The sequence below is a fragment of the Triturus cristatus genome, chromosome 4_1, assembly GCF_964204655.1.
Source record: "Triturus cristatus chromosome 4_1, aTriCri1.1, whole genome shotgun sequence".
Classification (NCBI taxonomy): domain Eukaryota; kingdom Metazoa; phylum Chordata; class Amphibia; order Caudata; family Salamandridae; genus Triturus; species Triturus cristatus.
The window spans coordinates 34,386,009-34,411,311 of NC_140585.1; the positions used below are offsets into that span (position 1 = coordinate 34,386,009).

The 25,303-nt window shown below is 47.7% G+C and overlaps 1 protein-coding gene across 2 annotated transcripts in view; it reads left to right on the forward strand.

The window, feature by feature from the left end:
* Positions 1 to 25,303, forward strand: part of UBE2L6 (ubiquitin conjugating enzyme E2 L6) — a 110,389-nt gene that overhangs the window by 78,549 nt on the left and 6,537 nt on the right. Inside the window, exons 3-4 of one of the 2 annotated variants that reach the window (XM_085651412.1) lie at positions 13,412 to 13,535; positions 21,482 to 21,668. In XM_085651412.1, the coding sequence (XP_085507538.1) occupies positions 13,412 to 13,535; positions 21,482 to 21,668 (311 nt within the window). The remainder of the gene's footprint in view (positions 1 to 13,411; positions 13,536 to 21,481; positions 21,669 to 25,303) is intronic. The other variant, XM_085651413.1, reaches the window with a different exon arrangement.

Genomic DNA, 25,303 nt, shown 5'->3' on the forward strand with positions numbered 1-25,303 from the left:
AACATAGTCCTGAGAGCACGATTGAAAATGAAAACTAGATATAGTATATGGTATAAACTTTGCACCAAAAAGTGTGATATAAGATTCACCGGGGAGTGAAATATAATATGCAATACATTGTGCGCAATGACAGATTCATTGGAGAGCGCGAGATAGCACAGGAACTAGCGCGTGCTATGCGATATGCGTCTTGGAGTGTAATATGCACTGGGCAGTGTTGTGTAACCCAACTAGTCTCTAAAGTTGTAATATAAAATATGTGTTGGGGAGTGTAACGTTGCATATGCACTGTCACAAAGATATGGATCCCAGATTGTAATATGTATGGCATAGCGCTGTGCGTTATAACATAGGCATCAAGGAAGGCACGTTAAATGGGGCAATATAACCCGTGCGAAGGCAAGTGTGGCATGACATATTCACGGGGTGGTGTTACAGTGCACATGGGCTAGAGAGTGTCATAGCATACGCACTAGCTGGTGGAATACAACACAGAGGTGTGTGGCACTCGGCGGGCACTGGTGGGTGTAACACAGCATTGGACTCAGCCAGGAGCACGCTGTGACTCTCGTGAGGTTCGTCTCCTTTCCAGAAAGTAAAATAAAAAGTATTACACATCCGGTGGTGGATGTGTGTTTTATTAACAGTGAGGGGGTTTCTTGCATAGTTGGGTCGAATTTTTGTCGAATCCCTTTGAATGGCTTGGTGTGCGTGTGTATTAAATGTGCCCGTCAATAGCTACCCATGTTTGTATTAGTAAACGACAAGGGTGTCTACTTGGAGAGTACCCACCGATGGGGGCGCCGGGATTAGGCGCGGTAGAGCGTCTGACACGTCAGAGCTTCACTAGCGGTGTAACTACATTCCACGTGGATTCATTGTATGCATAGTCGCCTTTTAATGAATCACCCAAATCGTCATGGTGATAGGTACATATGGTTTGTCCAGCATGTCCTAGGTGTTTCTATAAATATATATTTTTTTTAAATAATAAAAAACAAAGGCCGGCCCTGGGGGATGGGGTCCCTGGGGCCATAAGTGACCTGAGGAGGGGGTTAACACAGACCCCCCTCCTAAAGAATTAAAAAAAAAAAAAGACCATGACCCGGGGGTTGGGGTCCCCGGGGCCGATTAAGGCCTTGGGAGGGGGGGCCACGCAGCCCCCTTCCAAATTATCGTTTTTCAACAAAAACAATTAGGGTGCAGGCCCTGGGGGATGGGGTCCCCAGGGCCAATAAATTGGAAAAAAGAAGGGGGGCCACACAGCCCTCCTTCTTAATAAAATAAATAAAAGACTGGCATCGCGCCGGAGGCCACGCCCCCTCCTTGCAGCGCTCTGCAAACTCGCCTCCTGGCCAGTTGTAAGTTGGGGAATTAATTCCCCTTCAAAACTGAGGGTCCCTGAGGGCCAACTAGCCCAACAGGTATCTCCAGTATGTGCCATGGAGCTGCATTGCAGACAGGTGTTCTGAAGCCACGCCCCTTTTTACACCTCTATGCAACACAGCTCTGTGGCGCTTACTGGAGGGACCTAGTGGGCTAGTTTGACCCTTGGGACCCTTAGGATTCAAGGGGACTTTATCTCTCATCTTAGAACAGGCACAGGGCGTGTTTACACAGTGGTGAAGGGAGAGGACGGGGCCTGAGGTGACGTGTGCAAACACACCCTGTGGCACGTTTTAAGTTGGGGAAATAATTCCCTTTCAATCCTGACGGACCCTGGGGGCCAACTAGCCCACCAGGTGCTTTCAGTAACCGCCACTGCTCTGCGTTGCAGAGAGGTGGTGCAGGCCTTGCCACTTTTTACACCTCTCTGTAATGGCGCTTACTGGACGTACCTAGTGGGCTATTTTGCCCCTTGGGACCCTCAGGATTCAAATGAACTTAATCTCCCAACTAAAAACGGCCACAGGGCGTGTTTACACAGTGGTGAAGGGAGGGGACGGGGCCTGAGTTAACATGTGCAAACACGCCCTGTGGCGCGTTTTAAGTTGGGGAAATAATTCCCCTTCAATCCTGAGGGACCCTGGGGCCAACTAGCCCACCAGGTGCTTCCTGTAAGCGCCACTGCGCTGTGTTGCAGAGAGGGGGTCTAGGCCGTGCCCCTTTTTTACATCTCTCTGCAACGCAGCTCTGTGGCGCTTACTGGAGGTACCTAGTTGTCTAGTTGGACCCTAGGGACCCTCAGGATTCAAGGGGACTTAATCTCTCATCTTAGAACAGCCACAGGGCGTGTTTACACAGTGGGGAAGGGAGGGGACGGGGCCTGAGGTGACGTGTTCAAACACACCCTGTGGCACGTTTTAAGAGGTAGTTTTAATCCCCTGCCCTATTATATACTAGGGTCTTACAGAGGAGGTCATGCTAATCACAGGGGGACCCCAACGCATAGTGTTCCCTAGTGTATGTAGGTGTTTTCACTGTATTCTGAGTGTCTTTTAACATACCACTGGCTCTAGGACTGGTTAGTCCGACTCAGTTACCACCAGTATCCGTCTGAAAAAGTTGGGGGTACAGGATGATTTTGCAACAAGGCTTCTTTCTGCTCTTTTTGTTCTTTCTGCACGTTATCCTTCTTCCTGCACTTATCTTCATATTTGAGGACTTCTGTTGCTTTTTTCTGCATTTCTTTTTTTTCTTTCTGTGCGTTTTTTCTTCTTTCTTCACATGTCCTATCTCTGTAGGCATAATTAGAAATTGGCATTTAAAAAACCTTTGAAATTCACTGAAAAAACCATAGGTTTCAGGCACGTTATAGTTAGGAATTAGCATTTAAAAAACCTTAGAAATTCACTGAAAAAACCATAGGTTTCAGGGGCGTTATAGTTAGCTGGACTTTTCACTCGTACAAAACCATTGAAATTCCCCTGTTCTAGTTAGTTCAGCTAACTATAACTCGCGTGCCCGCAATGCACTGCTGATGACGTCACATATTACATGTTTAACCACAAAAGAGCTACTCCTAAAGTGATAACCACTATAAGGTTTGAGTTATTTTGTGAGTGGGGTACATCTCACAAAAAGTAACGGACTGGTCTCACACACCACCTGGTGCCATGCTTCATCATTGACCAGTCCTCGCCCTCTAAAACCTTGGTTTGATAGAGGGCGGGCATACACCTGACGACAGGGATGCACTTCTAAACTAAGTGGGGGCCCGTGTATGAGTGAGGGCGAGGACTAGTCAATGATTAAGCATGACACCAGGTGGTGTGTGAGACCAGTCCGTTACTTTTTGTGAGATGACCCCACTCACAATATAACTCAAACCTTATAGTGGTTATCACTTTAGGAGCAGCTCTTTTGTGGTTAAACATTCATAGTTGGCGGCTGCTAGCTCCTAAAACCCCGTGCCTCTTGTTCCCACCTCCACACAGTGTGGAGCTCATGTGTTTTTAGTCACATATTACATCACTCATGACATGGTCAGTGGTATCGCTCATGACATCACTGATGACATCATCCTTGTGATAGAGTAGCAGACCTCCTCTCCCCCTAATATAATCTTTGATACACACATTCAAAAATAGAAACTAAAATTTTCAAAACAATGGACATACCAATACCAGTTACAAGAACCTATTCAGTAATTCTAAGATCCACATACACATCCACTCAGTCACCAACAGTCCTATACAGTCACTCATACATGTACTCACTCATCACATGTACTCATACACCTATACATCCTGTTATACAACGCCACTCATCCATAGTTACTCACACACAGTCACTCATGCTAATAGAGAATCAAACATCCATTTACTTGCATATACAGTTATACACACACCACCACACTTACTTCTACAGAAACGTACACACACTTAGTCTTTTAAACAATCACTTATAGAAACACATACTTATTCATACAGGAACTCTTCCAATCTCTCACTCTCACATATACTCACATATATACACCAATAGTCACATATACTAGTTTAAAATATATGTAGTTACTCATAAATACACTATTGAGACAGTCATTCACTCACTAACACACCCATGCACACACTCATCCACCCATACAGTCCTGCACACATGCTGTCTTCAACACATACAAACAGTGAGTCACTCATTCATGCACCTATGCACTACGTAATACCCCCGACTGAACCATACAGACACTCATACTGATACTCAAAAAACCAACTAATAACCTATATAGACACTCATGTAGCTACTCACCAACCCATGCAGCCACTTATACACAAAGTGAGAGACTGATACAGATATTTACATATTTAAACATTACTCACTAAGCCATGTATTCACTAAGATACACTTAATAAGTCAGTTATACAATCAACTTTTCAAAAACAAATCATCCATTTAGATACTTATATACCCATTTATTCTTCCACCGACCTTAAGATATACATATATAAAACATATGCAATTTTCAGAAAAACACACATTCACTGGATGATGTCATCAGTGCTGTCATCAGTGCTGTCATCAGTGCTGTCATCAGTGCTGTCATCAGTGCTGTCATGAGTGATGTCACTGACCAGGTCATGAGTGATGTAATATGTGACGTCATCAGCAGTGCATTGCGGGCGCGCGAGTTATAGTTAGCTGAACTAACTATAACGGGGGAATTTCATTGGTTTTGTACGAGTGAAAAGTCCAGCCAACTATAACGCCCCTGAAACCTATGGTTTTTTCAGTGAAATTTCTAAGGTTTTTTAAATGCTAATTCCTAACTATAACGTGCCTGAAACCTATGGCTTTTTCAGTGAATATATGTATGTATATATGTATGTTCATTCATTTAGCATTCAATGTCAATATATGCTTAAAATGAAACATTGCTTTAATATGTACAGCACCAGTGCACTTTTATACATGGCGACAATTTTTATGCATTTTTACAATGTATTTTCAGACCTGTTCTTATCTAAAATATAGCTATATATGGATGGCTATGTTTAGCATGTTTAGGATCTAGTAATGTCGTTCATACGAAAGTGGAGTGGGTGTTGTGTGTCGATTTTAGATACCGTATAAAGGTTCCCAATTTATGTCCTTGTATAGGCAAAATTTGCATTGCCCATATTTAGGCATAGAAATCCTACCCTTATTTAGGCATTATCCATGCTAACCAAATACAGGCATGGCCACCTACATCAGTTTATCTACGTCACGACGAGTTCTTGGAAAACCAGACTCTTAAGCCTTTAGGACTTCCCCTTGCTTGGATACTGATTTCTCCAAGAACTCATTTATTATGCATGAAGATCTATTCATGATGTTCTTCTGCCCGACTTTTACGTCAATACTGGCATTCCGGAACACCTTGAAGGTATAAATATACCTTCACTTACCATGGCAAACCACGGTTCGGCTGCCTACTTGCACGACGCGGCTCGCCACGGCAAGCTCGGAAGGAAGTCAAGTCCCTGCCTGACGCACTGACCAGACGCTGTCATCCTCCTCGCAGAGAAACCAGCTTCAGTGTTTGAATCCCCTTGCGGGGTGTTAGAGATCGAGACTCTGAAAGAGATTCCAACCTCACTCATTCCAAGGTATGGAGTGGACTAGAACCTAGAGGTATTTTTGGCAATTCTTGGCAACTATAGCTAAACTAGACTATAGACAAACGGCACCTACTTCTTACCTCGTACTACACTTAGGTTAGGTACACTGGGGTAGAACTAGCTAGAAGCATCAGATGAGTATTCACCTTTTAGCCTGTGTTATTTATGTATGTATTTTTATGAATATCTGTCATAGCTACAAACCATGCTATTGCAGTATTGTTTTATCTTACTGCTAACGATGTACATATTTTACTTCGCATTCTGTCTTACAATTGTAGCAGCTCATATCTCTTGCACGAGAAATAAGACTGTTTAATAAACCCCTTTTTATTGAAATGCCCGTCTATTTCTGTGTAACTCTGTAGAAACAAAGCATGCACGATTGACTGAGTGAAACTGTTATCTATTGTTTCCCTGATTCTGAGATTGTTCCAATTCTGAGGGAAACAGAGTTGTCATGTTTATGCGGTTGTCAGAAACTAATCCCTTCTTGTTTATTCGAAAGGTTTTCTAGCGACCTCTGAGTTAGCTGGCACACACAAGTAATTAAGTTTACTGTACTCGATAGAGACATACTGACCTCAGTCCTATGTCAAAACTATAGTGTATATTATTCCAATGCGCAGAGCCTATCAGGGATATAGGAATTGCACTACAAAGGTAGGCCCTGGACAGCGCGGAGGGTAGGGTACAGTGTATTTAAAAGGCATGGCATGAACTTTTAACTTTTGCATGTCCTGGTAGTGAGAACTCTTGCATTCGTTTTCCACTACTGCAAGGCCTAGCTCTCCTACAGAATAACGTTTGAATTAGCTTATTAAATTTTATAAGTGCAATTTCCAAATGGGAAGAGATAATCAGTTCAAGTTTGGTGTCCCTGGAATCACAATTTATAATAGCTTATGGTGAAGTTGTATTTTAAATTGCTGTTCTGAAAATGCCACTTTTAGAAAGTTGTCATTTCCTTGCCTTAGCCATTTGGTGTCTGCAGTCTGTCTCTGGGTCACATGACTAGGTGTAGGTGACAGTTGGGCCTTGCGTTTCCTTCCTATACAGCTACACATAAAGGGAGCTTAGATATGACTGGACGGGCCATCACAGGAGGGCAGGGAGAGGCTTGGCACTGCCCCACTTACACTTGGATAGGCTGTGTCCTGGCCCCACCCAAAGGGCTACATACCCCCTGTAGTAAGTCTGGAGCCAGGACCAGTTGGGCAGTATCTGTGCACTGCAAAGACATGCCTCTAGAAACTTCTCCCCACTTCAAAGGCACAACTTGGTAAAAATACTGGACCTCAGACGCCAACTATTCAGCACACTTCTGGACCTGTGGATACTCTGCCAGGAAGGACTGCTGTGCTGCTAGGGCTGCTACTCTGCTGGAAGGCTACTGTAAAGGAACTGCTGCCCTTCTGTTCTGCTGCACTCTTGTCTGAGGAATAAGACCTGGGCCTGCTACTTCATCTTGAAGCCAAGACTCCAGAGTTACTCAAAGGTCTAGTCTGCTGGCCTCCTGATCTGAGCCTCTGGGACATAAAAGGTTCCCCAACCAACTGCTGGACCCATCTTAAGCGAGTTCCTGACCCCCAAGTGGTGCCTCTCGGGTCCTGGACCCTTTGTGTGTCTCACGGGTGCTGAAATCGATCGAAAGCGGCGACACGCACTCGTTTTTAAATTGTTTGTTTTTGTTGTCTAACATGTACTGAAAATTAACAGGTACCTTTTAACCCCCACCCTGCTATTTTTGGGGCCCAGCGAGGCTGGCTGGCAGCTGATTCCACCTCAGGCGCCTAGCGGTAGTGGCCGCCATCTTGGATCGGGCTGGCTCGCCCGACCCCACCCACGCCACTCCCCCCACGCTGCTCCTCTATTTAAACGTCCCCCATGTGTCAGCGCAGCGGACGAGCGCAGCGGGCGCGCCGGAGTCAAGCCAGAGTCCTGCCCGTCTGCGCCCGTCCGCGGCAGGCCGGGGCTGGGGGCTCTCCCTTATGCCCTCCCGCTGTCATACACTTCCTCCGAGCTTCTTTCTCACTGGATCCCTGGCACCATTAGTCCTATTGTGTCTAACTCAGTACAACATTTAAATCTCCTTACGAGCCCCCCCGCCGCACCCCCCGCCTTTATTCAAAGTTGTCTTTCTCGGCCTCGGGCCGCTGCGCCTATTCATTCCGTCTTGCCTGTTCCCCACACGCCGTCCTATAATACCACTGCCATACTCCTCAATACCAGATCTGTCGTTAGCCATCAGCATGAGCTATACGACTTTCTTGACAGCCACAACCCGGACCTCTTGTTCTTAACAGAGACCTGGCTTAAGGCAGACTCCCTCCCCAACGTCTTAGCCGCACTCCCCCCCTCTTATTCCATCATTCGTGCGGATCGCCCGGAGGGCAGGAGAGGCGGCGGAGTAGCCCTGATAACACATACTGACTCCCCCTTTCAAATACTCCCCTCTCCTCTTATCCCCGAGGTAGACTGCCTAATAATTCGTGCTAGTTCTTACTCTACCCCCCTTACTGCTGTTCTTATCTATCGACCCCCGCACACAACTTCCAATTTTGTTTCCTGCCTTCAGGACATCCTCGCCACGCTGGTTATTAACAACTCCTCAGTGTTGGTGTTGGGTGACTTCAATTTTTGGCCCAACGATCCCGTCGAAACCCCCCTTTCCAAAGAATTCACCAGCCTCATGACCAGTCTTAACTTTTGTCCCCTCGTTCACAGCCCCACCCATGTTCATGGCCACTCGCTCGACCAGGTCTGGACCCTAAATATCCCCACCACTTCTCCTGTCATCTCCCCCTGTTCTTGGTCGGACCATTTTTCAATCTCCTTCTCCCTCGCGTTAGCCCCAGTGCCTATACCTCTTCTCCCAAAGAACATCTGGGCTAGAAAATGGGGTAAGGCAGACATGCCTTCGTTTTGCTCATCCCTGGCCAATTCCTGCCCTGACCTCTCGGGTCTCGCCGTCCCGGACCAGCTGACTATCATCGATGGCTGGCTGACCCAGGCAGGCGATGATTTTGCTCCCTTGAGACGGATCACGGTGAAGCGTGCCCATGCTGCCAATCGCTGGTTTACCCCCGATCTCAAGGAGAAGAAATTGGCCGCACGCAGAGCAGAGCGCGCATGGAGAAGAGAATATAGTCCCGCCAAAAAAATCATCTACCTCTCTGTGCTCAAAGTATACAAACAAAGCATACTTGACGCCAAGACCCTGTTTTACTCAAACAGGATACTAGCAGCTGAATCTCAATCTAAAGAGATTTTTGCCACAGTACATGAGCTTGCCTCGTCTAATAGAGCCACGGCCTCGATCCCCCCTTCTCAACCGCTTTGCGACTCCCTCAACGACTTCTTCGTTGATAAGGTCGCAACGATCAAGGCTAATATCTCCCCCCCTTCCCTCACCTTCACTAATCCCTCCCCCCCTGCTATCACTTCCAAACTCACTTCCTTTCCCCTTCTGACCACAGTCACACTTCCTCCCCTGCTCCAAAAGGTAAAGTCAGGCTCCCCCCTAGACTTTGCCCCTGCTCGTATCTTGCGAGAAGTCTTCCTACACTGCCCTACCCCTTCCCTTACACTTTTAAATGACTCACTCAAATCCGGAGTGGTCCCCACTGCCCATAAATTTGCGGCAGTCATTCCCATTCTAAAAAAACCCGGTGCCGACCCTTCATCCCCTTCCAATTACCGTCCCATTTCCCTGTTACCCTACCTGGCCAAGGTTTTGGAGACCCATGTAACCAGCACCCTGAGCACCTATGTGGAAGCCAACCACTGCCTCTCCTCCCGGCAGGCGGGCTTTCGCCCCCTCCACTCGACGGAGAAGGTAGTGATCTCAGTGATGGACAGCCTACGTGAGGGCATTGATACCAACGTCCCCCAGGCCCTCATTCTTTTAGACCTATCCGCCGCATTTGACACGGTGGACCACTCCATCCTCCTCACCCGTGTCAAGGCGGCGGGTATAGAGGGCCTGGCCCTCACCTGGCTTAAGTCCTTCCTGAGTGACAGGGCTCAGGCAGTCCACCTTGCTGGCTTCACCGCTGCCTCTCGTAAGGTTGCATGTGGAGTTCCCCAAGGCTCCTCCCTCTCCCCTCTTTTGTTTAATTTATACATTTACCCCCTCATTTTTATGTTACAGCAGCTCGAGGTCACGGTGTTCAATTACGCCGATGACCTCCAGCTAATTTTTGACCTTTCCCACTCCACTTCCTCTGCTTTAAATGTCCAATCCGTCATGCTGTTCATCCAGGATTGGATGAACTGCAACCACCTCAAACTCAACCCGGACAAGACGGAATTAGTCTTGACCAGAGGTGGTTGCAGTCCCTGGTCCCCCTCCCATTGGCCAACCTCACTTGGTGTTCCCCCGCTCCCAGTTCCTAAGGTCAAGACCCTTGGCATTCTCCTGGATCCCTCACTTTCTGTTCACTCTCAGGTCAATTTAGTTGTTTCCTCCTGTTTTTTCTCCCTTCGAATCATTAGGAAGATTTCTCGTTTTTTTTCTTTACCTGCCCTAAAAATTATAGTGATGGCCATGGTGCTTTCGCGCCTCGATTATGGGAACATCATCTATAATGGCGCTCCAGCCTACGCCACTCGCCGTTTGCAGCTAGTGCAGAATCAGGCTGCCCGCCTGATCCACGGCCTGCCCAAATACCATAGAGCTACTCCCTTACTGCAGGCCTTGCACTGGCTGCCGGTGAAAGAGCGTGCTCTGTTCAAGCTTGGCTGCACTACTTTCCAGGCCATAACAGGCACTGCCCCGGAATTTATTTGTTCTGCCATCACCCCCTACATACCTGGACGAGAGCTTAGGTCTACTCATCAGGCTTTGTTAACCATCCCCCGCTTCAGCAAGAAAAAGACTGGCGGTACGAAATTCGCAGTGCTTGCTCCCGCTTTTTGGAACTCTCTCCCCCCGGAACTCCGTATGTCATCTTCCTATATTGAGTTCCGGAAGGGTCTTAAAACTTTTCTCTTCTCCCGTGCTTACAATGCTTAAATTCCCCTTTGCTCCTGCTTGCTTCTCGCAACCCAACAGCGCCAAGAAACCGCTTGGTAAAAGTGCGCTATAGAAATGTTTTTAAATTCAAATTCAAATTCAAATCAAGTGTTTGGGCTGTTCGCGACAGGGCCTGTTCACACCGAGACTGCGATGCCTGTACCATAAATCAGCTCGAGCCGCCGCAAGCTCATCTCTTCGCACTACAGCATCGACCGCTCGCAGGGGACCGCCGAAGCGAAGGTTTAAACCTTCAGAGGGACTAATCAGGGCTGTATCCCACCTGCGCTCCATCGCAGTCAACCTGAGCTGTCGACTTTGACCCAGTTCTGTGCGACGAGATAACCACAGTTGGTGCTCTCTGCTTCTAGGCACTATTTTACAGTTTATTCTTAAAAAATGTACAACTGTGGTTATCTTATTTGGAGTTTTGTTGGTTTGGTCTTTTTTATTTTATTTATTAAATTAAGGCCTGTTTTTGTAACCTGGCGTGGGATCGTTTTGTGTGGTTTGTTTTTACTGTTTGAAGTGTGACAGATACTTTACCCCTATGTTAAGCATGACTACTCTGTGCCAAGCTACCAGGGGTTGGGCATAGGTTAATTTGGGGTTTGGTCATGCCTTATCCTGACTACGATTGTGGTTGCTGTTTGACCAGGGCTCACATCCAAGTCAACCACTAACCCAATGTCTAACACATGGTACTAGCACTTTTGCACTGTAGGGCTGCCCTGCAAATGATGTTGGTTTTTATCATGGGTGACCTCTGTCACCATGACCAAACCTTGATATGACCTGCGGTTGGTGGCAGCCAATATATAGTTATGGAGGACAAGATTGTTTTATCTGCAAATCCGAGTGAGAGGACTGTCTGCTACGTGTGTGTGTGTGTGTGTGTGTGTGTGTGTGTATGTGTATATACACACTGCCTGTTACTTGTCCCTGTTTGAATCAGTGTAGCTGATCACGAACTACACCCCAGTGCCCCTGAGCATAAGTGGGGGTGAGTGTGTGTGTATACACACTGCCTGTTACTACTTCCTGTTTGAATCCGTGTAGCTAATCACAAACTACACCCCAGTGCCCCTGAACATAAGGTGGGGTGAGTGTGTGTGTGTGTATACACACACTGCCTGTTACTTGTCCCTGTTTGAATCAGTGTAGCTAATCACAAACTACATCCCAGTGTTCCAGAGCGTGAAAGCCGCTGTTCTGCCCAATAATGACCCCACAATACCCCTGCTTAATGAGGGGCCATCTGCCTGGAATACACATCATAGTGAACATTATTGGGGCCTTAGAACCCCCAGTAAATCAGTGCCACAGGGCACATTTTGGTAGCTGTACAAATGCAACAGGAAAGATGGACATTGTCGTGGGTGAACCCTACCAGCAGATTGGGGCCGACTGCCAACTTGAGTCCACTAGTCCCGTGCCTCAGGGCTTCTGTGTTTGAATATACAGTGGTACTGTAAACACATTCAGAGTCCCCTTCCTCACTTGCTAAAGGTCTATGTGCAAGCAGTTACTGGGTAAGAGGCTGGCTGAAGTTGGCCTGGCATATGCTGATCACTAGTTATAGTGGCCACCTTGCACCAGTCCAATTTGACTCTTATGGTATATTACTTTATAATCTATTGAAATACCAAATGAAAAGACAGTAGGTAGGTAGGTAGGTAGGTGTGTGTGTGTGTGTGTGTGTGTGTGTGTGTGTGTGTGTGTGTGTGTGTGTGTGTGTGTGTGTGTGTGTGTGTATATATATATATATATATATATATATATATTCACTGAAAAAACCATAGGTTTCACACACGTTATAGTTAGGAATTAGCATTTAAAAAACCTTGCAAATTCAGTGAAAAAACCATAGGTTTCACACACGTTATAGTTAGCTGGACATTTTACTCGTAAAAAACCATTGAAATTCCTCCGTTATAGTTAGTGCAGGCAACTATAACTCACGCGACCGCAATCCTCTGCTGATGCTAATACTGTATTTAGACACTTATTTGCCCATGTCTTCTTCCATTAAATTTTAGCTATACATATATTACAAATATTTTTTTTTCATAAAGACACATATGTCCTCAGCAGAGGATTGCGGTCGCGTGAGTTATAGTTGCCTGCACTAACTAAAACGGGGGAATTTCAATGGTTTTTTACGAGTAAAATGTCCAGCTAACTATAACGTGTGTGAAACCTATGGTTTTTTCACTGAATTTGCAAGGTTTTTTAAATGCTAATTCCTAACTATAACGTGTGTGAAACCTATGGTTTTTTCAGAGAATTTGTATGTTTGTTTTAAATGCTAAGTTACTTTACGCCGTTCGTGGCGTGCGCGCCCACTTAACGCAGTTCGTTCCGTGCACGCACGGTGCGCTCCGGGCACAGTGTGCACGCGGTGCGCTCCGCGCGCCCACTTTACGCAGTTAGTGCCGTGCACGCACGGTGGCCACGCGGTGCGCTACGCGCACCACGTGCCCACGTTACGCTGGATGGGCCATGTACGCACGATGCTCGTCCGCACACGGAGGACATATTAAGCGCTTCGTTGAGAAACTTAATCTATTATTTGTTCCTTTTAATAATATGCCATGCTCAGAAGGTGTCCTGCGGGCACCTTTTGCACACGGGGGAGGGGTGAATGTGGATATTTTTTTTTTTATGATTATTTTTTACGGTAAGCGTAATCGGCGTTTTTTCGAAAAAAAATAAAACTGTTTTTTTTTTGCCTTGGGGGGGTCTTGTGGGGCACCTTAATCAATGCTAGGTGGTTAGGAGCTGTCTAACATGCTCATTTACATATTTTCCACCTTTGTTTTTCCTCCCCCCCCCCCCCCCCCCCCCCCCCCCTCAGAGTGCGAGAGAGAAAATGGCGGCCGCCGCTTCCTGGTTTCGACCGATTCGAATGTTTACTAAGATCTAACAGCCAATCAGAATCGCGCTCTCGCACGTCACCGTACGCGTACGGTAAGCGCACGGTAAGCTGCCACAGATATATATATTGATTTAAAGGCTATTTTCTCAGGAACTACTGAACAGATTTACACCAGACCTACAAAAGGCACTTCCTTGACCTGTAGACTACCTCTCTGCCAAATTTCAAGTAACTCTGTTCAGCCGTTCGGGCTGTAGCTGTGTCTAAAGGTCCTATGGAAAAATGCATGGGAAAAACGCGTTTTGGGACCCCCCTTTTTTCTCAGCCCCCACTTGACGAATCCCCCCGAGACTTTCAGGGTAGGAGCGGAGCGTAGCGCCCCATTAGTTTTGAAAATTTCGCGAGGATTCGTCGACCGGCGCCAAAGTTATTCCAAATAGAATGTTGCGGTTTTCCTATGGAAACAGGGTCCTAACTATAACTACCTACTGGCGACCGCCAGTAGGTTATTTATATATATATATATATATATATATATATATATATATGTGTGTTCCTGGCTTCTTTATGAGATTAGAAGCCAGGAACACATTCAAATATCAACGTTTCACAATAAGTTGAGCACAAATATGGCTGGGGCCCTAGGGGCGTACCAGACCATATACTAAAAAAGAGGTATAAGAAGAACGACTTGAGAAGGCCTAAGGTCTTCAGAAGCGCTGGGGCCTCACTAATCCACCCAAGGCAGGTAAGTAAAGGACCCACGTGAGACGCATGCAGTGTGAGAACACAGCCGCGGATCCCAATAGACTTCAATGGAGCAAGTCGCGGTTGGAATTTTAAAGTTTTAGGATACTTCGGGAGAGTCTACAAGCCAGTCACTTACAGGGTAAGTAGTTCTAGAGCCAACACACAAAGGAGCACCGGAGTGCCCGAGTTACCTCACCCAGGGAAGCCGGGTGCATAGGTGTCTTTTGGTGTCGGGTCGCGGCGTCGTTTTCAATGGGAGCCAAAGAAGACTTGTTGCTTGTGAAGACAGAAAAAGTGTTGGGTGGAATCCAAGGCTGGATGCAGAAGAAAGAAGACCTGAAAGCAGAGGAGACAGTGTTCAAAGTCACTTGCCAGTGACCCTGGCCCAGGAAGATGGATGCCCACAGTCGTCTGGTGATTTCAGGTGATCACGGATATCTTGACTCTTCAGCCACGAGGTCCAGGAGCTGGGTTCGGTGTATCACACGAATTCTGCAGCTTACTGAGGTGTCAGCAGCCGGAATGGAGCCAACAAGCCTTGGCAACAGCAAGTCTCGTCGAAAGTGAAGAAAGTCAGCGGTGCAGACCAGCAAGGTCTGAGGGACTCACCCAGCAAGGGTAAGTCAGGGCAGGCCTGGAGCAACCAGGGGACCCCTTTTTGCTGTAGAAAAGTCTTCAGAGGACCCACCAGCCGACGGGCAAGGGATCGCGAAGACGCTTCGGGAGGATTCACTTCACAGGAGCCCACGGTCACTAGGGACGAGGTAGGCCTCTGATCTTCGGTGGAAATCCTGCTGGAGGCTTGGACCACATGTGGTCCAATGCACAAGTTCGTAGAACGTCGTGAAGGGATTGCACTCGAAAATAGTGCATGGTACCTGGGTATTGCTGTTCCTCGTCACTTGTGGGGTCCACTCGCCTCAGCTCTGCTGGGGACTCACGATGGCCGTCGGTCAGGAAATTCACTTCCGGTGCTGCAGGGACTTCGGACTCCGGCGGGAGCGGGAAAGTTTGCAACAGTTGGTTAAAAGTTTTGGTGCCTGCCAAGCAGGGGAGTCACGCCTTGACTCCAAGGGAGATTCTTCAGTCTTCAAAAGGTAGTGGAACGTCGAAGGTCCAGGATTCTTCTTCAGAGCGTCGTCCAGGGATATCTAGTTTGCAATGGCAAGGATTCCCTGTTTTATACTAAAAGGGAGGGACTAGCTCTATGACCACTCCTATGCGAGGGTCAGGGGAGTGGGTGGTTACACCCACTTCCCTTTGTCCAGTTTCGTGCCAGAGCAGGGGCAGGTAGCCCCTGAACCGGTTTGAGCTGGCATATGCACAGAGGAGCCTACTGCTCCCCCAGTGCAGGACTTCAAAGCACTCTAGGAGTGCTCCCACCCAGCCCCAATACACTAAATCATGTCTGGAAGGTGGTGACACCTCCCTGTGACAGGATGCCTATTGTTGGGCCTCCTCCACTTCGAGTTTCGGTCAGCAGCAGGAAGGCAGCCCAGTGTCTGTGCTGGTGGCATCCATTTTGTGATGCCAGGGCTCTTTCAGCAATCTACTGTGTTTCCACAGTGGGTACATTTCTACCCCTCTAGAAGGGTGGGCTCATACTCCCACACCAGTTACTGGTGTGGGGGTATGATTCCAAAGCGTTTGACACCAAACACAACATGTTTTGATGCAGTCATCCCAGAGTTGGCATTTACTGCAAGGTTATAATGCACTTGAGTATATGGTTTAACCGCATCCACAAACAGCCATAGAGAATAGACTGAGAGCTGCAGAGGGGCCCTGCTCAGGCAGAGGCACCCCCTCACAAGGAAACCAAGCACCCTGCCCTCAGGATTGATAGGGTCTGCCTTAGGGGTGACTAATAGGTTTATATATGTGTGTGTGTGGTGAGATATAGGGGACCTATATCTTAGTGAGGAGTGCTAACACTACCTCACACAGGCTGCAGTAGCAGGCCTATGATGTCAGATTTAGTCTGCTTCCCAGGGGTGGCATAATACATGCTTCAGCCCCTGGTAGGCCTGTGAAGTACCTATGCCCTTGGTACCCAAGTTACCATATACTAGGGGCTCATAAGGTACCACAGTATCCACTCACTAGTGCATCTGATATGCACTCCAATCATTTAAGGGAGTAAGCAGATAGGCTGGATTCCTGGATAGCAGGATCCCAGCCAGACTAGTCAAAAACCATTCAAAAACCAGGAAAAAAGTGGGGGCAACCATGCAGTCAGATTCTACCTTCCTGGATGTAGATGTAGGCCAAGCGTGTTTATAGCCTGTTTTAAACAGCTCTACATACTTCTGGGATGAACTTTGGCATGCAAAGTATTGCCACAATCTGAGCCTTTTGCTACTGCCCAACTCGAGCCACATTTTCTACCCACCTTCTCTCTACATTTCCCTGGCAAGAGACTGGTCTGCATTACGTGACTAACCAAATAAGAGCAAGGGGAGAATCTAGAAGGGCTTGGGGTGGACTTAAAGGAGTTTGTGGACTACCCAAGGCCCCACTCTCTCTGTCCCCATGTTATTATTCTCTTCTTTTGTGCTGCACTTACTGTCTGCTATGGTTCCCCTTATCCTGGGACCTTGTTTATCCGAACTACCCTCTCCGCCATATTCAGGCTGCACTACAGCCATAAACATCCAGTTAGAAAGGGCATAGCAGTTTTGGGATTGTGCCCCCTCTGACACTCCTTGTTAACTTGGGGCTGATTCTTTTTCATGCCTTCGCTGCTCATTGGCAGTGTGTTTGATGTAGAGGGGCAGGGGAAGGGCAAAGAGTGTAAACACACTCGAAAGTTCCCTGTTCGCTTAAAATTTCTGCTGCTGTTTATACGAATCAGAGTTATCAAGGTCAATGCTATCCCTAGCTGCCCCACTTGATGTCCATCACCACCCAGCAGAGGCAGGTTGTGAGAGCCGTGCTAGGCCCTCTACATCCTTGTTGCGGACCAGGAGTCCAGGGGTCAACGTTTCTCTGGTAGCAGTAATGTTTGTGAAGCTGCCTTCACTATAAGAGTGATCAGATTCCCCAAACATTTCTGCTGCATTCTCTGATGGAACCCACTTCAAGTGATGGGTATTCCATGCATGGACCACTGTGCCAAAGTGGAGCATCCTCGCCTGCCATCTCCACTTCCCCATGTGTGTTCAACCAAAGAACTGAGCAAGTCTTTCACTGAGCATTCTTACACGTTCCTGCAGCACCAGATGCCTCTATTTCTTGACTTGTGAACTGACTTGACAAGTGATTTCTAACACTACGTCAAGCTCCCATTTCTCTGGTTGTGACCTGCCTACATTGACTCAGTCAAGGCCTAAGTAAGCTTAAAATGATTCACTGTGATCAAGAAGGATTTGGGTGGGCCTGCTGCCAGTTACACCTAAATAGGCTGTTATTTCAAAGGGAATGGTGCACCAGGAAAATGTTCAGGTTCAAATGATATTCCAGACCATGTATCTCATGGCAAATTTGTTTTATTTTTTGCTTTATGATCGTAATATATTTTCATGACCTATAAATAGACCAGTCGTCCAGCCAACGTGTTTCTTTCAAAAAAGACATTCTTCAACTTCCTCAGGGCTCTCGATTTATTGCTCGATTTTAAGCTTTGAGCTCAAGTAAACTTCCAATAAAGTTCCAATCCTCACGTGCTCTTATATTAGGTTTCCTTCCAGTGATCCGTGTTCAATTCAGGCAGAATCCCATGGAGGGCGATGTGAACCTTGCATGCTTATCGGAAGGGAGCACATTCCCCATTGCTGTGCATTCGACAAACTGGGTACAATTTCCTCCAATTGAACATGGATTGCTGGAAGGAAACCTAATATACGAGCACTTGAGGATTAGATGTTTATTGAAAATTTTGGAAGTTTACTTGAGCCCAAACCTTACTATTGACTTCGAGCAAAAAATGAGTGCCCTGAGGAAGTTCAAGAATTTCTTTCGTTGGCTGGTCGATTTGTGAATTTTTATCTCCTGAAAATATATTATGATCATAAAGAAGAAAATATGAAACACATTTTCTATTTTGAGATCCTGTCTGGAATATCATTTGAATATGAACATTTTCCTGGTGCTCCATCCATATGAAATATTAGTTTCTATCTGCTGATCAGCGGTACCAATGAACGGCAGGTACAGGGATTGCAGTGCACAGGACCATAATTTGTTTCAACGTGGAATGAGGTGCAGGGTCTAAGGGCTGCCGTTGTTTCTTTGAAGTACCTGAATAGGCTGTGCCATGCCTGCACACAAAGGGCTGCGTACCCCCTGGAGTCTGTCTGGTGCTAGGACCAGGAGTGCAGGGCATCTGTGCACTGCAAAGGCATGCCTTTAGCAGCTTCTCACTATGATATCACAACTGGGTATAAATAGTGGACCTTGGACACCAATTCTTCAGTACACTTCCAGAACTGTGGATACTATACCAGTAAGGACTGCCGTGCCACTAGGACTGCCATTCTGCTGGACTGCTCCCCTGCTGTGATGACCTACTGCCTGCTGCACTCTTGCCCGATGAATAAGACCTGGGCCTGCAACTTCTTCTTGAGCCCAGAGTTTCTCAAAGGGCTATTCCGGTGGCCCTCTGATCTGAGCCTCGGGGACATAAAAGGTTTCCCAACCAGCTCCTGGAAAAATAAGTTGATCTTCTATCAAACCTCAAGTTTGCTCTGGTCTGTAGATACAATTCTACTTCTGCTCCTAAAGTGAAAAGAACCTGAGCAGGAAGTGAAGCTTTTGATTCCAGCTGTAAAGGTTTTGAAAACCCTTGCAGAAAGGCTCACAACCTAACTTTTAGACTTCACATGAAAATAATAGCATTCAATAGCATGACTTGGTGTTCCTCTGCTTCAGCTCTTGGATGCCCTACCGGGTTTTAAAACTGAAAAAGGACATCTAATAATGGGTGCATGCACACTCCTAGCAGGACAATCCACATGTCACAAGTCGAGGCCTCTAACCGAGGAGGTGATGTATCCAATGAGCAGCCCTTCCACCTGAGCGGCAGATAGATGCATCTCTCTGGTGAACCTCCTTGTTAAAGGATCGCCATGTGTGGTCATTGAAGGGAGCGGAATGAGGAGAGCTTCTGACCGTCGCCACATTGTGCTGGGCTATCAAGCTGCAAAGGATTGGCAACAGTCTGTCTATCAGTAAAACTTTAGTTGGGGCACTTGTGCTAGAAAGACACGAAGACAAGAATTTCAGGTTTACAGAATGTACTGCAAGAAAGGTAACTCCTCAAAAACAATAAATATCAATAAAAATAATAAACAATAAAAATCAGCTTGCTGACCGATAGCTTTTTGAATTTGTACGTAGTGCGTAGTGCTTGCATCTGCGTTCCTCGAGCGTTTTGCATGCGGAACTATTGGTCTTAGGCTTTTTAAAACTTCCTTGTTCTTTATTTAATTTCAACATTATTGGTTGGATTTGCCCCTGATTTTAGATTTTAGGCCCCTTACTTGCACTATAAAACTTATTTACTCACCGCTGTTGGGCGGGTCCACCTCCCGGTCTCATTTAGACGTCAGGCCGCCATCTTGGGAGTACTACGGGTCGAGTGTGGAGCTTGGACGCTCTAGCTGTCCTAAGGGGGATAGACGCTCAAAAAGGGAGTCATGCCGTCGCGCAGCGGTTTCGCGCAGCGGGGTCGCCGGACTTCCGCCGGAGTTATGCCTGAGTTCAGCCCGTCTGCGCCCGTCCGCGCTGAGGACGTGCTGATGGGCGGACTCGTTGCAGATATCCCTTATGATCCGCAGAGTACAATGATACAATACTCTCAGAAGCAAACCTCTTTTTCACACCTATTCAAATGCAAATAAAAATTCACCTCCCAGGAACTTAAGGCAGGGAAAAGGTAACTTTCCAAAAGATTTCTTAATATTTATAAAAAATCTGACTTCACAATTGAATTGGATTCTTAATACGTATTAAAATAGTTTTAAATATATTTCTTGCTAACCCCATTACCATCAAACCGTTTTAGGATTTTAATCTGTACCAAGATTTTCTACATACACCTAGGACCACCACATTGAAAAATATTGATTGGCAAGGACTTGTTACCATTAAATGTCTACATCTCCTACTTTTAAATACCATGTACCCTCCCTGGTGGGCTCAAGGCCTACATTGGAGTGACTTGAATTTTTAAAAGGGAAGGTTTTCCTGTCCAGACCAGTCGAATTGCAGTTTTTACACTTCTAAAGTCAGGCTGCATTGTGAGGCCTGAATCCTTGTTTACTCTCACGCTAGCAGTGGCGCGATAGGTGCTTTGGTCCTCCATTGTAATTGTATCTTCCAAGCCCTAGTTACATCTTGGTACCACATACCTGACTTATGAGTAAGTGAAATGTATTCTTGAGAATATGCCAGTTGAACCATGTTTAAAGACTCTTTATCCCGGTTTAGCAGGGTTAAGGTGCACAGTGCAACACCAGCACAAAATGGAGGGTCCAGGAAAAGGTGAAAAATATGTGGTGACCGCGCAGCGAAGGCGCGTTTCCCACACTCGTGCCAATGGTTTTATAAATGTCCATTAAAATGACTCGCTCAAGAACACAGCTGATGACATCTTGCATTCCCTCTCAAAACCTCTGTCATTATGTAGCTTCACGTGGCTCTATCAATTAAAATGTATACTGGCTCGCAAGCAGCCTTTACATATGTTGATGAACCAATTTCACACACAGCCATTTCAGTCAGGAGTTAGAATGCCCGATGGCTTCTCCTTCTGGGGGTGTGACTGGGGTTGCCAACGAGATTTGTAACCTTGAATATCCAACTTGAAGCATGGTTGTTTCTTTTCATTATAAGTATGTAAGATTTTTTCTATAGCATGAATGACACCGAGGAGATGACCCTGTATACATTACGATTGCTACTTCCATGGACGAATCCCGGTTGTGGCTTTATGGATGGAGGAGTCTGTGCTTGTTCTCCGGCTGCCGCTCCCCTTCAAATACCATGTGTGTCATTGTTTGCTACATCATCTTCGAGGCTTTGATAGGAATCTTCTATGGGTAAAATGTAATCTCCGCAATGGCTGCTTCTTGTACTCCGCTCCAGCTGTGCTCTTTGTAGGGTTCCTGTTTCTGAGATTGTGTCAGTGTGGTCCTGTTTGTAAACTGTCTCGATTGGATCGAGCTCTGGTGTTACTGGCTGTGTATCAAATCCTATCACAATGTATTCATCATGTTTATTAGCTAAAAGCCACAGTTGTTAACATCTGCATTTTTATTAGTGAAGCTTATCACCTCATTTGTGTATCTGTTGACCCAGGATCATCCACCCTATGACAAGGGGGCCTTCCTCATTGAGATCAGCTTCCCGGCCGAGTACCCATTCAAGCCTCCCAAGGTGACCTTCAAAACCAAAATCTACCACCCCAACGTTGACGAAAAGGGCCAGGTGTGCCTGCCGATCATCAGTGCCGAGAACTGGAAGCCAGCTACGAAGACCATCCAAGGTAGGGCTGGTGGGAGGAGTGTGCTACGAAGACCAGCCAAGGTAGGGTTGGTGGGAGGAGTGTGCTACGAAGACCATCCAAGGTAGGGCTGGTGGGAGGAGTGTGCTACGAAGACCATCCAAGGTAGGGCTGGTGGGAGGAGTGTGCTACGAAGACCATCCAAGGTAGGGCTGGTGGGAGGAGTGTGCTACGAAGATCAGCCAAGGTAGGGCTGGTGGGAGGAGTGTGCTACGAAGACCAGCCAAGGTAGGGCTGGTGGGAGGAGTGTGCTACGAAGACCAGCCAAGGTAGGGCTGGTGGGAGGAGTGTGCTACGAAGACCAGCCAAGGTAGGGCTGGTGGGGGGAGTGTGCTACGAAGACCATCCAAGGTAGGGCTGGTGGGAGGAGTGTGCTACGAAGACCATCCAAGGTAGGGCTGGTGGGAGGAGTGTGCTACGAAGACCATCCAAGGTAGGGCTGGTGGGAGGAGTGTGCTACGAAGACCATCCAAGGTAGGGCTGGTGGGAGGAGTGTGCTACGAAGACCAGCCAAGGTAGGGCTGGTGGGAGGAGTGTGCTACGAAGACCATGCGAGGTAGAGCTGGTGGGAGGAGTGTGCTACGAAGACCATCCAAGGTAGGGCTGGTGGGAGGAGTGTGCTACGAAGACCATCCAAGGTAGGGCTGGTGTGCTACGAAGACCATCCAAGGTAGGGCTGGTGGGAGGAGTGTGCTACGAAGACCATCCAAGGTAGGGCTGGTGGGAGGAGTGTGCTACGAAGACCATCCAAGGTAGGGCTGGTGGGAGGAGTGTGCTACGAAGACCAGCCAAGGTAGGGCTGGTGGGAGGAGTGTGCTACGAAGACCATGCGAGGTAGAGCTGGTGGGAGGAGTGTGCTACGAAGACCATCCAAGGTAGGGCTGGTGGGAGGAGTGTGCTACGAAGACCATCCAAGGTAGGGCTGGTGGGAGGAGTGTGCTACGAAGACCAGCCAAGGTAGGGCTGGTGGGAGGAGTGTGCTACGAAGACCAGCCAAGGTAGGGCTGGTGTGCAAGGTAGGGCTGGTGGGAGGAGTGTGCTACGAAGACCATCCAAGGTAGGGCTGGTGGGAGGAGTGTGCTACGAAGACCAGCCAAGGTAGGGCTGGTGGGAGGAGTGTGCTACGAAGACCATGCGAGGTAGGGCTGGTGGGAGGAGTGTGCTACGAAGACCATGCAAGGTAGGGCTGGTGGGAGGAGTGTGCTACGAAGACCATCCAAGGTAGGGCTGGTGGGAGGAGTGTGCTACGAAGACCATGCAAGGTAGAGCTGTATCATGGTCTTTAGGGTCGAGGGACACACCAGCACAGGAGAGGGCCTGCCGGCTGCCATGGCTGGCCCTGAGCCTGTGCCAAGTCATTCACAGCCCAACAGTGGAGCGATTCACCCCTAATCAGGCTTGATGGAGCATCTCAGGATTGCCTTTTAGGGCCTCAGGGACTCTGTGCCACTTGAGTCATTGCAACGAGGCTTGTCTGTGGTCCCTGAAACCACAGAACCCCCAAACTACTGCGATCTCACGGATTACCTCCTACTACAGGTAGGTTTAATTTTCAAAGGATGGAAAAGTTGGAAAATTCGTGGCTGACTCTTGGAGTTGTGTTTTTAACTCTGAACGCATTTGAAAATAACGCACACATGGATTGTCAAGCTTGTTGTTTAGGAGGAGGAGTGTCCCCACCCTGCTCTTGTTCATCAGTGTGATTGACGTGGTGAGTTCCTGGACCAGATTGAGACCGAGTTCTTAGCCGGTGCAGACTTCATGTTCGTCTAGCAGTTGACTAGACAATCGGCCTGGGAAGTTGAATGCTACTGATTGCCCTGACAGAGGAGCATAGGACAGCAGCTGTACTCTGCTTCCTGCCTACCCCAGCTCCTAACATGTAGCCAGTGAACTGCTGGTTCCTAAGCCTCCACAGAGGAACTGTGGGCGCCAGTCCAGCGTCCTCAGGGAGGAGGAGGCCTCTTTACCTGTAATGCAATGTCTCGAAGTCCGTGAATCCACCCAGGTATGTGCAGCTTCTGTAGTCTGGCAGGGACCCAGGGAAGATGAAGGTTCTCCTACGCCGGGCACTGTGGTAAACATGTGTGCTCATAAGCCTTGGACTTCTCAGCCTTAATCGCACACAGTTTCACTCTACAGAGTTACTGGACAGATCACCTGCACCAGGGCAGCAGCAGGCTCTGCATTGACGTATTTGGACTCCCAGTGAGGTGGGTATGTGGAAGCCTCTTTGTAACCAAAGGACCATGTGCTAGGTGGCTGCTGCGCTAGGCCCAAGGGTTGGGGCACCAAGACCCTCCTGCGGCGATCCTACAGCAGCCGATCTTCCGTTCTCTCAGGGAATGTGTCCACCATAAAAGAATTTGGTCATAAATGACGACAGCAGTTTAAAGATTCCGTCTGGACAGGACTGCGCATACCTAAAACATGTAAAGCACCTTTTAATGCATATTCTCTTTGGCCAAAGCCACTTTACACATCAAGGGCATTGGGGACTGAATTCAAAACCATGTGGCCCCAACCCGGTCCTGCCAACCATGTATACACTTGAAGGCTACCTGTGGCTGGATTATAATGCTCACTTAGCGACTCGGGTGTCGAGAGAGAGTGAAAGAAACCAGAAGTGGCGTAACATACATGCGTCTCCAGCACAGACAACAGTTGGTGGTTCTTTCGGGCCAGACACTGCCCTCCGTGTCCCTGTCTCTTTACTCTTTACTTGGAAAGTGCCAGTGAGGTCAGCAAAGCAGGATGCGGTCTGCAAGCAATGAAACCAAAGGCCGCTGCCCTGCTGCGTTCTCACATATAGACTCTTCCTACCCATGCAAACTTTGTTTTTCTGCCCTCCCTGGAACAGTTTTTTTGGGGATGGATGGGTGGAGATGCGTAATGATCCTACAGATGCAAAACCGTGATTGGCTTCTGCGGTCGCCCCCACTTCTATGACCCACCTCCTTGATGCTGCTCCTGTTTTATAGAATGGGAGGAGGCGTCCCTGTAACCTCCTGGTGTTTTATATTTTTTACAGTAGTGCCGCTGCACCCTTTTATATAATCCTTTAATGCTTTTGTTTTGCACTTTTTCTGCCAGAAGCCAAGTCCAGGGTCTACAGAGTCCTCACGGGGCTAATCACCAACTTCTCGAGTGACAACAAATCGCGAACGAGCACGAGGTGCACATATCCTACTGACGCTTGTTGCGCGGCGGGTCTTCCGCGGTCATCCTTCAGTCAGCTGGCACATCTGCTTTAGGAAGTGGACCTGCTCCAGGCACAGAGTTCACCTTGGAATGCCCACTGCCCACACGGGCAGAGCACTGGACTCTCCTTTCACGTTTTGGTCAGAATGGACCAAAAGTAAATATTCAGACCAATTCTCGATTGGAAGACTGTAAACAAATCTCACCCTTTCTGGTTTGAATGGCTTCTTCCTGCTAAAGCTGAGACTTCTACAGGAATATCTGGAAGAGCAAGGGTAGTAGAGCCCAGCAGATAGGAAGACCACCTCTTACCTACCTTACTAGAAGGGCACGCTTCAGCAGGAGCAGTGTAGATTCAGCTAATAGCAGATGCTCCCATGGTGAGATGGGACGTGCACATGGACTGTCACGATCTG